Below are 11,795 nucleotides of genomic sequence, written 5' to 3'. Positions count from 1 at the left end.
GGGTTTTTTAGCCACTCCATGCTTGGTGCAGGCAGCTCACACTTGCCAGTCCTCCCAGGGGACTCAGCCTAAGTGTCAAGAAGACGGGGTAAGAATTGGAGGGAATGCTTGGAGCTCCATTTGGGCTTTCAAAATGTAAAACTTGACTGGCCAAAGCACAAAGCAAGTGAGGGCTGCTAAGTCACTGGCCCAGTGATATTCATTGACTGCCATGAAGGTATGTTAATGGGAGTCAAATGGCCCTGCCTGTAGAAGAGGGGAGAGGCAGGTCCTGCACTTTGAAGTGCTGTAGATCAGGTGCTGAGGATGGCGGAGATGCTAGGCTTGACCAGTGTTAGGATCCAGTGAGGGAAAGGGGAAAGAGAAGCGGGCACTTACCCCCAATATAGGGGAACTATTAACAATGCATGTGTTGTTATTGGGGAAGGTCTGGTATCAGGCTCTGCAGAGACTGCTTGGCATCTCTGAAGCTTCCTGTCTTGTGTACAATAAGGTGGTTGAAATTCTGGCTGCTTGCATGGAAATCTTCCTGTCCTGCACTGCAGTCCTGAAGTGGTGGAAAGGAAGAAGATTCTTCCATCTATACAAGACAGCTACTTTCCCTCTACCCCATTTTTTTCTTTTGTACTTCTCCTTCAGCGGGAAGAATCATGCCCAGCACAGCTGGCGTATAGGGAGTAATACAGTCTTTCTGCTAGAAGGTACCAGTGCAATGGCATTGCTCCTTAATTTGATGCCACATGTGCATTGGGGGTGGTCTTTCTTTTCTGACAGAGTGCGCAGTTGTAATGGTATAGTACCTCCTTCTGATAAGCCTTCTGTGGTCTGCTCCATTGCAGCTCCAGCGTAAGCCAAAAATTTCTGGGTTTGGGCTCTTTAATGACTGGAGTCTCCTCCCAGTCCCTGCTGACAGTGACAGCACATGATCAATAACTCTTGCTCCAGCTGTCACTGCTGCCTGTAAGGCTTGCAGTTTCCATATTGGAAAAGGCCTTTCCTAAAGAGCCTAATCAATATGCTGCTGTGAGGTCTGTTCTTGTTTGCTATATATAATCCGGACACACACCAACTACGTGAGTGAGCACGTGTAGAGAGGGGAGAGGATGTGCCAGCCCTCTGCTCTCACTGGCTGGGAGAAGGACACAACTACCTCTTACTTTGCTCCCTCTCCTGCAGCTGCTGCTCAGGGCTGGTGGCCACATCCTTTCCCTGCTCTATTAGCACTCTGCATGGGGACCTGCTCTGGGACTCCAGGGGAGCCACATTCCTCCTGGGTCACTTCTGGGTTTCGATGGAGCACCCGTGACTCTCTCTTCTGTGCGCTTTCTGCTGTTGGTAGGTAACCCGCTTTCGGACCCCGCAGCTGGGAGGATGTCAAGCACAGCTCCATCGAAGAAGCCTTATCGCAAGGCACCCCCGCAGCATCGTGAGATCCGTCATGAGGTGCCCATCATTCGTGACGACCAGGATGGAGTGATCTTTGCTGAGCAGAGTCAGGTAACAGCTTGCCGGGTGGCAAAGGGCTTAACACCATTGCAACTGCAAACAGGGTTTAGTTGCAGCGAGGCAGACCAGCTCAAGGAGGCAGAGGGGTTTCAGGTTTGCAACCTGAACTTCTCCCCATCATGGTCCTTGGAGTCCAGCAGTGAGAAGGAAGTGACAGGGTGCAGAGCAGAGTGGAACGTCAAGAGTCAAACTGTCTCTCCAACACTTCAACGTGGTAGGAAGATGGGGCAGCGAAGTGGGAAGCGGTGCCCAAATGGCAGTCACAGGCACCTCAGCAAATTTGTGAGCCGTAGTATGGAGACAGTTGTGGTGTCTGGAGACAAAAGTCACCATCCCACTTGCTCTTTCAAGAGCAGAAGTCTGGAACGGTCGCTTATGTTTAAAGAGCCTCCTGAAGTCCTGACACCAAGGAAGTTTCGGGGCTCCTCTACACACCTGCCTCTTAAAGGGATCCTGAAGCAGACCATCATGACAGGCCCGTGCCCTGAGAGCTTATGCAAGGCCCACTCAGTTGAGACACTTTCTCATGGCAGTGGCAGACATAAGTACACTGATCCTCAGGGCTGCCTCAGCCACAGGGGGAAGCACTCAATGGAGCACAGCAGCAGCAGTGCCACTGACTCTGCCAAGCACAGGGAGAAGATCACAGAGGAAAAACTGCTGTTCTCCAAATTCCTGGATGAGATAACCCAGCGGGTGCTGAGTCCCATCCGCTCACGCTCACTGGGAGAGACCAGGGGGGCAGAACAAGACCAGAATTCTCCCCTTTTCACAAGAAGCTCCATGCCAGAACGCCAAGGGGAAAGTCGCCTGCCAAAAAAAACCAAGCGTGCAACTAAAAGATTGCCTTGCCCAAGCAGAAGAAAAGCAGAAAAGAAATGTGAGGGGCTGGGAATGGCTTTATGCCAGAGAAAGTGTGCTGAGGAGGCTGAGAGAGCTTCCGGACTAAGAAAGAAACCTATCCTTGGGAGGAAGGACAGTAAGGAAAAACTTTCCTTGCAGAGAAGGGATGTAGATATTTGTCAGTATGAGCTGCAGCAGCTGGCAGATGTGGGGCTGGCAGGAACATCCTCTGGGCAGCACCACTCACTGTCTTCACGGAAAAGCAGTGCAGAGGGTAGAAAGGATGAAAGCAGTCCCTGTTCACAGCTATTACAGCCCTACTACCCATGTGCTGACCTGGGGCAGAAGCAAGCAGTGGAGCCGAACTATTCAGAGGAAGGATCCTTCTCCAGTCCAACACGCTGGAGTCGGAAGGAAGGGCCTAGCCCATCTAGATCCTCCCCTTCCTTCAGCCTGGCACTGAAAAAGGTAGGTGCCAGGGCCACCAGCTCACAGTCAGGGGTCTCAAAGACCCAAAGCCTCCACCTGCATCTCATTTAGTCTGTAGTGCCAGAGCAGAGAGTGAGAGCATGCCCCCAGACCTCATGTTGTGGGTGCTGCAGGTCAGGTTTATCTTCCTGAGAAGAACCAGCTTTGCTTTGGCCACAGGAGTTAGGAAGTCAGGAGCTGGTGCTGTGCTTCCTACTGCAGCCTTCCCAGGTGTTTGTAGGTTAGAGGCCCTTCAGGCTGTGAGACAGCAGCCATGTGCAAGAGGTAGTCACCTCTGTTGTCAGGAGGTGTCAAGCTGTTTCTGGTGCTTTGTGCATGCCCTCTGCCCAGCTGTCGTGGAGTACTGGATGTAAGCCTTTTCCCCTTTTCTCCAGCCTGCTTTGGGGCCATCACCTCGTTTTAATAGGAATCACCTTTGCCTGGTTGCTAGCATTTGCTGTGTGTGTATTTGTGGGGGTGGGGGATGGGGCAGTTGCTAGATAATTCTTCATGAGTTCACTGATTGCCATGTGGACTCAGGATGTAAGAAAAGAAGGGGCTGATGCTTTGCCTTTAGGGACAGGAGGATGTATGCAAGTGGTAATAAGGACCGTTCTTTTAAAGTGTGAATTGATGAAGGAAGCAGCCTCCTGATGTCTTAGGGCCAAGACTAGGGTGGTTTGCCTTCTGTAATATTACTAGCAGCTCAGCAACCTCATCCATAAGTGTCTGTGTCGTCGCCTTTCAGCCCAGGTCTGGCCGTGACAGTTAATGGACAATCTAAAGTGTGGCAGCAGTTTGGGATTGTGCTGTACTGTTGGTACCAAGCACCAAAAATAATCCATGCGAAGCTTGGGCTTTGTGAGAATTGTTAGAGTCTTGGGCTTTCGCAGAAAATACATTTACTTCTAGTGCTAACTAAATCTCTCCCAGCTGTGCTGGCAGGCAGCAGCCATCTCACAGGTTGCCAGAGAGTGCAGTGGAAGTGAGAATATCTGAGCTGTGTGCTCTTGTCACTGCTCTGTGTCTCCTTGTTCTGCAGGTCCCTGCTCCAGCCATCTCTGGGGATCTTGCCCAGAATGTTAATTTCTTCCACAGGCTTTTCTGAGCTTTGGTGCTTCATCTGCTAACCCAGAATAGTGACAGTGGCTGCTTTCAGGTCTGCAGAAAGAAACCCTTCTCACAGCACAGTCTGGGTGGTGTAAATGGTAGATATGATTTTCAGCTTCCAAATTATTTTCTCTCATTCCTTTTATGGGGCTTCAAGGGTGTCGTGATTGCCATGGTTACAATTTAATCCTCAGTGTATGCTGGCCTGTGAGATTCCAGCTACCCACTAACTTTGAATGTGGAGGAGGCCAAAACACTAGCTAGGGTGATGATGTTAAAAGAGATGCTGAGACGACACCGTGGGAGAGTAAAGTTACCTAACTTGTGTGGTGGTTTGTAGTCTAGTTCCTCTACCCTGAACCAGAACACACCGTCTGTCTTGGTATCAGACATCTGAGCAATGTGTACAGATCCTAGCAGCTCTGAGTTTGCCTAGCGTGACCTCTCAGAGCAGGTAAGGATCACAGGTAGGGTCTAGCAACCAAGACTTTGCCCTTTAGGAGAGAGACCAACTCCTCCTCAGAAAGAATCTTACAGCTGTTTTCTTCCCTGTGCAGGAGCCATTGACGGACGCAGAAAGGATGAAGTAAGTGTTCTGTTCCCTCTTTCTACCTATCCTACTGCAATTGTGTGGATGCTGATTCTTCACATCCTACCTGTGCCACCTGAACAGTGAAGCTGACTGGCCCCACAGGATCCTCTTAGATCTTCAATCTTCCTGGGGCCATGTGGGCAGAGCTTTAGTCTGCTTTGCCAACCTCTGCCTTGCATGTCTTTCCTTTGTGGGATGGAACATAGACCTCCAGTGCAGGTGCAGGCAGAGGAGTTGGTGGATGTGAAAGAAAGTAGGAGATGAAGCCTTTTTAATACAAGTAGAGAGAGGAGTGCCTTTTTTAACCTTTGGTTTTGCCACTGCTCTGTTGTAAGCCATCAGAAGCAGTATGCAGAGGCCTGCTGCTGAGGGTGAGAGCTGAGCCCTTTGGTGGTGGTGTTAGGGGCACAGACAGCTGCTAATACTGAGCTCCAACCTATAGTGAGGAGAAAGCTTGCACTGCCAGAGGAAAAGCTGTGCTTCTAGGTTACTCTGAGCGACTGAGCACAAAGGAGTGAAAACCAGGAAATCCTTCTGACCACCAGGCATGTCCTGGCTGGGGAAGAATGGAGCAGTTTGTGTTGGAATGGGTTGATTGGCAACTATGATCACATCTGTAAATGCACCCCACTGGCCTTGATCTGGACTTAAGGCTCTGTGGAGTCCTCTTTCCACAATGCATTAAAGGTGTGAGCACTTTTGAACAATTTCAGAGGAGGAGAAGAGGATTGTACTATTTCTGCCTTCAGCTCTTCTAACCTGGACTAGGATAAATTATTGAGTGGGTTTCATTCACCTGTGAGGGTCACTGGAGCTGCACAGATCATCTGGCTAGCAGGCTATATACTCTCAGGGTAACCTGAGAGAGAGCTGGGAGCCCTGACTGGCCAGCTGGCATGTGCTTCTTTGCCACTGCTCCAAGAGAGTCTGAGTCTCCCTCCCCTGACAGAGATGCACCTCTTGCTGCTTGTGTTGAGGTCTCCTGCCAGTTCAGTTCTTGACTTCCTGCCTGTGTGGAGTGGGGTGGGGGTGCTGGTGTGGAGTACCCCTTGTGCACTCAGAGGTACTTTGTTCCTGTGTGCCCCAGGCTACTGCAGCATGAGAATGAGGAGCTGCGCCGGCGGCTGACATACGTGACTAACAAAATGGAGGCGATGGAGAGGGAGCTGGAGTCAGGTCAGGACTACCTGGAGATGGAGCTGGGCCAGAACCGTGAGGAGCTGGAGAAATTCAAGGACAAATTTCGTAGGTATGAAAAAGAAAAGGAGTGGTAGAGTTAGAGAGATCCCTCCCACCAAGGACCCCCTCAGCTGGCATGAGCAGGCTGTGCCCTATTGTGTAAATCAAAGGCATGCTGCATCCTCATAAAGTTGCACCCCGAGGTTGTAGGGGAGTTAAAGGCTCTTCAACTATTATTTTCTCCAGTGTACAGTGTAGGAATGCTGCTAGCACAAGGGGCTGACAGCAGGGAATTCTTCCATCTAGTGGATATGAGGCAGAATCCAGCTTGGATGGTTACCCCACATGTGCAAAAGGAGCCACTGATGGCTGCAAGAAAATATATCACCACTTTACCTGGAAAGTACCTCAGCTAAAAATCAATGCCAGTCACTTATGCTTATACATGACGTAGCTCAGAGGAGTCCTCCAAAGTCATTCACACCCTTCCCTGCAAGATCCTTTCACGCAACCAACCTCATCTTGCCTGCAGTAACTTGGTGTCTGAAGGCCATTTTTGTGGCAGAGGCGAGGCACAGTTAATGTCTTTTTGTCTTAGTACTAGTCTTTCTGGTGTTGCGGAGTTAGTGGTTGGCTTGGCAGCTATAAAGGGGACTTGAGTAGCTGCCTGAGACCTGTTTCCACATATACAATCTTGTTTCTGTAGGTTGCAGAACAGCTATACTGCTTCCCAGAGAACCAACCAAGACCTGGAGGAGAAGCTGCATGCCCTGGTAAATGCCCTATTAAGTTACCACAGAGAGGAAATGCAAGAGGCCTCTGTGTTAGGAGTAGATGGGGGAAGGGGCCCTGGCTTTATTCAGCAGATGTGGCGGTGGGTGAGGGGTGAAGTTCTGGCTGTGCCATCTATTCCCCATTGCAGCTGGTGTAATAAATTGTTTTCTTGATTTACTGAGCCCCTATTTGGTCATGCACGTGAGCTTTGGTAAACCACAACATAATTGCATGATACTCCGTCATGTTGCTTCAGTCCCTCTTGAAATGCCAGGGATGTGTCAGCTAGTCTTGGGGTGGTGATCCTGGGAGGACAGGGCCAGTCAGAGCAGAGCCAATGTGCGTATATGTCTGTTGTGTGCATTCATAACACTCATGGCTGTTTCTTTTCTCTCCCTCCCTCTCTCTCTCTTTCTCCTCCCCACGCTGCCGTTGGCACACGCTGGGCGCACTCACCTCTCAGGCCTCTCTCAGCCAAAGCTGGATTTTTGCAGTTGCGTCTTTTCGTTTGTGTGTTTTTTCTTTTTCCTCTTTACATGTCTCGGCCTGTTGTTTTCATTGTCAGTCCCACATACACCATCCCAGATGGAGGGGCCCCAGCCCTCGTCCAGCCCAGGGTTCACCTGGTATCCAGCAGCTGCCCGCAGATGCTGCAGGTCCTAGCTTGCAGTGCTCCATCTTAAGAGCATTTGACTCTGAGCCAGCTGGAGCATGGCATGTTGGAAAGTGGTGCCCATAAGCTGTGGCACTGCACAAGATATGGATGGCTGTGAGCCTCGTTTGCTCCCTTTCCTTCCCCCTCTGGGCTATGAACAGGCAAGTTGAGCAGCTGAGATGCTGGTTGCCTCCTTGTAGCCAGGACAAGATTTCTTTGGTTCTAGCATTTGAATTTCTTGGGTCAACATTCATTGTGCTGGTGCCTGAAGGGACTGCATATGTGGGGAGCATTGTCCTCCCCTGCCCTGTGTATCACTGCACTGTACCCCTGATGCACAGCTGGGCCCTGGTGGTCACAGCCTCAGAGCACCTGTGGGCGGTGTTGGAATAATTTCTTGTTAAGGGGGTAGCTTGGCTGTTCTGAGCTGTTGCACCTCTCTGCGGTTGCATCTGGGTTTCTCTCAGCTCTGTACCTGAACTGTTAGGGAGTCTAAAGGGGCAAGATTGCCTGCTTTGGGGAAAGTATTAACTAGGCTCCAGATGAAGCTTTTTCTTTACAAGAGTAAGGCTTAATCTCTTTCAAGACCATGTTCCCTCCCTGCCAAAGAGAACCTTTTTCCATTCAACATTGACTGTTGGATGTTTTTGAGCATTATGAGCATATTATTATTCTGTTGCCCCAGATAAGAGGGCTGGGTATCACAAACCCAGAGGTCTTTGCTGCCATTGGCAGGATGGGATTGATTGTTCAAAACCACTAGCATTTCACCAGGCACCATGTGAACCAGGGCAGAGAGGAATCACGGTTGTGCTGCAAGAAGAGCTACTGCATTAGCAAGGTTCAAACTCAACCTGGTGTCTCCGTAACTAGCAGAACGGCTGGCTCCATTTGGCCTTCAGAGTCCCTCCTTTGGTGAAGAGCTATGTCCCCCATGTCTGTCTGTCTGGAAGTTTTTGTATCCCAGCTGAACATGTCATTGTGCTATGCTTGGGCTGAGGAGGGTGATGAAGCCAAGTTCTTCCATGTGTGGGAAATTTAAACCTGCTGTTCTTGCATCTCAGATTAAAAAGGCAGAGATGGACCGCAAGACGCTGGACTGGGAGATTGTAGAGCTCACTAATAAATTGCTGGATGCCAAAACCACCATCAATAAACTGGAGGAACTCAATGTAAGTGGCTGTGGAAGTGTGCAAGATGTGGGCTTTTCCTCTTCTTCAAAGTCTTTAGCATAAAGGCACACGTGAATTACTTCAGTGTGTATGAAAGTGTGGGAGCTGTATGCAGCAGTAGGGAGAGACTAACAGAAGGGGGTCCTCAGGGGCTGAGCAAGGAAGAACTGAGCTTTGTTTTATGTATTTGCTCTTTTGAGCTTAGGGCTTGACCTGAGTCCAGGCCCTACCAGTGTAGGGATCACTTACTCTAGAGCTGGGAGGGAGCTGATGCCATTTCTCACCATTAATATAGAAGTCCCTGGATCCAGTGCTTGTTTCTGTTAACTACTGTCAGCTCCCTCCGGTCTATCTGCAAGATGCCTGGCATCAGGCAGTGTCTCCAGGCTGAGAGCTCTGGGATGGGATAGTAAACCCTGTGGGACTTCTGGAGACTATTAAAATCCCAAGAGGGAGAGAGTGTTCATACACTAACAGAGTATATGCCTGGAGCAAGGGCTGGAGTTGTAAAGGACACCTTGGCTGAGTTCTAAGAAAATACTACAGGGGTGTGGAGAGGAGGGAATGGCAGGTGCTCCATGATGTTCACCAGATGCAGCACCTGGTCAGGTGGCACCTTTTCAGGTAGGAGACAGGGCCAGTCTGACACAGTTGCACACCTGTGCCCTTTCTTTCAGGAACGCTATCGACAGGACTGTAACCTTGCAGTACAGCTGCTCAAGTGTAACAAGTCCCACTTCAGGAACCACAAGTTTGCTGATGTGAGTAGCAGTCCTACTGAGGTGGGGAAGAAGGGCTCATGGTCTACCTCCATCTTACTTTCTCCAGCTTTCCCTGCAGGGCTGTTGGCCTCTTATCCTTCAGCTTCAGATAGAGATGGGGGGGGCTCCTTTTCCCACTCCCACTGAGAAGGCCACACAAAGCCTCTGCCAGCTCCTGTTTCACACCAGCTCCATTTCACAGCTCAGCCAGGAGTTGTTATTAAAAGCACAATAACCTTGAATTTGATAGCCTGCTGGGTGCATGCTGGGAGCTGGCAGGAGGGCAGACCTCTTTCTTACCCTGCTCTGTCCTCTTCCCTTCCTCACCTGGCCACATGGAAGGGCAACAGTGCCTGATAAGGAGTCAAGCAACAATATTTTGGCCCTGCTTCACTTCTCACTTTGAGAAGAAAAGTGGGAGGAAGCATTCAGTGTGTCTTTTAGGCCTCCTGAAAGGGAAGGAGTTGGTACCAACTCACATTCCTCCTTGTGGGGTCCTTTGAGTTCATCCTGCCCTCTGCATGAGCAAAGGCCTTTCACTTTAGTAGCATCACTTACTCAGTTGGAAGTAAAAGTCAGGCCCTTACCTCAGCTCTCTCCTTGCCATACCCCTAATCTCTATCACTTCTTACGTTCTTCTCAGCAAGACCATGTGCTTGTCTTTTTTAACTGAGCGGGTGACCATTATGTCACCCTCCCCCATTGTGTCTCAAATTAGCACAGTTGAGGTCCATGTATCAGTTACTGCTGGGGTAACCTTGACTTCTCTCCCAGCTGTCTCCTGTCCCTGGAGCTTTGAATTCTGTCCCCCAGCATGCTGTGTCCCACATGGCTGACACTGGTGGGGGGTGTTGGTGCTGAGCAGCTGTGCAGTCTACTTCGCAGCCAGCTGTTGTCATGCAGTGTGCCCTGCCCAGTTTTGGACACAGATTCCTTCTGGCTGTAATGGGACAGACCTTGCTGTGCCACTGCCTTGTGGAGCTCTGCTTTCCACTTCATGCTCTGTGTGAGTGTGGTGACTAAGGTGAGGACAGCTTGACAGGAGGGTGGGGAGAGCAGTAGTGCCCATTTGCAGAACAAGGAGCAGTGCTTACCCCCTGTTGAGACTCAGTCCTGCAGCTTTGGTAATATGCCCCATATTTGCCTCTGAAATGAAAACAGTAAGGAAGTAGGATGAGATGGTGGGGTTGGTGGCAACAAGGGAAGGCATTGATTCTGGTCTGCAGGCAGGCTGCCAAGGCAGCATGGCTGTAATTACCACATTGGGGGAGCACTGTGGATCCCAGCACTGGGGGCTGTTGTGTCACTTCAGTGCAACCACTGGCAGATTTTCCACAGATCAATAGACCCCTTCCTGGCATGCGCTGACTGGGCCTTGTCTCTGTGCTCAGAGACATGGGAGACTGAGCCCGTGTGCTGTCTTCTCCTGTTCTCTTTGCAAAATGGGTCCTGTGAACCATGGCCTAGAAACATGACTGGTGTGATAGCTAGAGAACCTTGTTAGTCCCTCATGGGGCAGGTGTGCTTTGGAAAGAGATACCTTTCTCAAGGCAAGGTAGGTGAATGTGAGGGTCGAGATAAGGAGTACAAAGTACACATGAAGGTTGGTTGGAAAAGGCACTGTTTGGAACTAAATGGCTTTGCGTGGCAACCCCCTTCTAATGTTCTTTTCCTTCTCCCTAGCTTCCCTATGAGCTGCAGGACATGGTCAATAAGCATTTGCACAGCACTCAGGAGTCTTCAGGCCCTGGTCAAGAGGCGACCCACAACTTAGCTCCATCTGATGTTGTACCCACCTCAGTCATTGCCAGAGTCCTCGAGAAACCAGAATCTCTGGTTCTGAATTCAGCCAAGTCTAGCAGTGGCAGCTGTCCCATGGCTGAGGATGTCTTCGTGCATGTGGACATGAGTGGAGCCCCTCCTGATGCCTGCAACAGCTCAGGGCAGATGGGGAAGGAGGGAGGAGATGCAGGAAAGCAGCAGAATGGTGGCTGCAAGCCACAGACCAGTGTGGAAAGTGTTCCAGAGGAGGTGCCAGCTTTTGAGAAGCTAAGCCCGTACCCCACACCCTCACCTCCCCATCCTATGTACCCTGGACGCAAAGTGATTGAGTTCTCCGAGGACAAGGTAAGGATCCCAAAGAACAGCCCCCTGCCCAACTGCACATATGCGACGCGCCAGGCCATCTCCCTCAGTCTGGTCCAGAGTGAAGATGAGAGCTGTGACAGGCACCGGACGCTCCCCAACAGCCCTGCTTCCGAGGGGCACCGTTCGGCCTCCAGCTGCTCCTGTCAGCAGTCCCCCAAAGCAGCCAGAGCTCATGGCTCTTCCCAGAGCAGCCCATTCAGCAGCTTTCCCCAGATTCCCAGCGCCTTCGCCAGCTCTGCCAGCTCTGAGGAGGACCTGCTGGCCAACTGGCAGCGCATGTTTGTGGACAAGGCACCCCCCACCTCAGAGCGGGTGCTGATGAACCGCACGGCTTTCAGCCGTGACACGGCCCCTGAGCTCCAGAAGAGGTTCAGCCGCTCCATGCAGGAGCTGGGTAGGGCAACCTCGGTTTACTCAGATGGTGAGGAGTCTGCACAGAGCTGCAGCTGGACCGTGAGCCGGGACTCGAGCGTGGACACAGACAGCACCGAGTCCAGAGCCCGCAAGAGCCATTTCTCCTCAGACTATGGCACAGATTTTTCCCAAGATGAAGCCCAGAAGCTGTTGCAGGAAAGTGGTGGAGGCAC

General features: G+C 50.9%; 1 protein-coding gene across 1 annotated transcript in view; it reads left to right on the top strand.

The window, feature by feature from the left end:
• Positions 1–11,795, top strand: part of TJAP1 (tight junction associated protein 1 (peripheral)) — a 37,666-nt gene that overhangs the window by 25,346 nt on the left and 525 nt on the right. Inside the window, exons 4-10 of the mRNA XM_010007243.1 lie at positions 1,340–1,497; positions 4,485–4,513; positions 5,607–5,768; positions 6,405–6,471; positions 8,192–8,299; positions 8,977–9,060; positions 10,744–11,791. Coding sequence (XP_010005545.1) covers positions 1,372–1,497; positions 4,485–4,513; positions 5,607–5,768; positions 6,405–6,471; positions 8,192–8,299; positions 8,977–9,060; positions 10,744–11,791 — 1,624 coding nt within the window. The 5' untranslated portion in view covers positions 1,340–1,371. The remainder of the gene's footprint in view (positions 1–1,339; positions 1,498–4,484; positions 4,514–5,606; positions 5,769–6,404; positions 6,472–8,191; positions 8,300–8,976; positions 9,061–10,743; positions 11,792–11,795) is intronic.

This window comes from Chaetura pelagica, unplaced genomic scaffold (genome assembly GCF_000747805.2).
Source record: "Chaetura pelagica isolate M959 unplaced genomic scaffold, ChaPel_1.0 scaffold511, whole genome shotgun sequence".
NCBI lineage: Eukaryota > Metazoa > Chordata > Aves > Apodiformes > Apodidae > Chaetura > Chaetura pelagica.
This window is presented reverse-complemented; position numbering and strand designations above follow the sequence as displayed.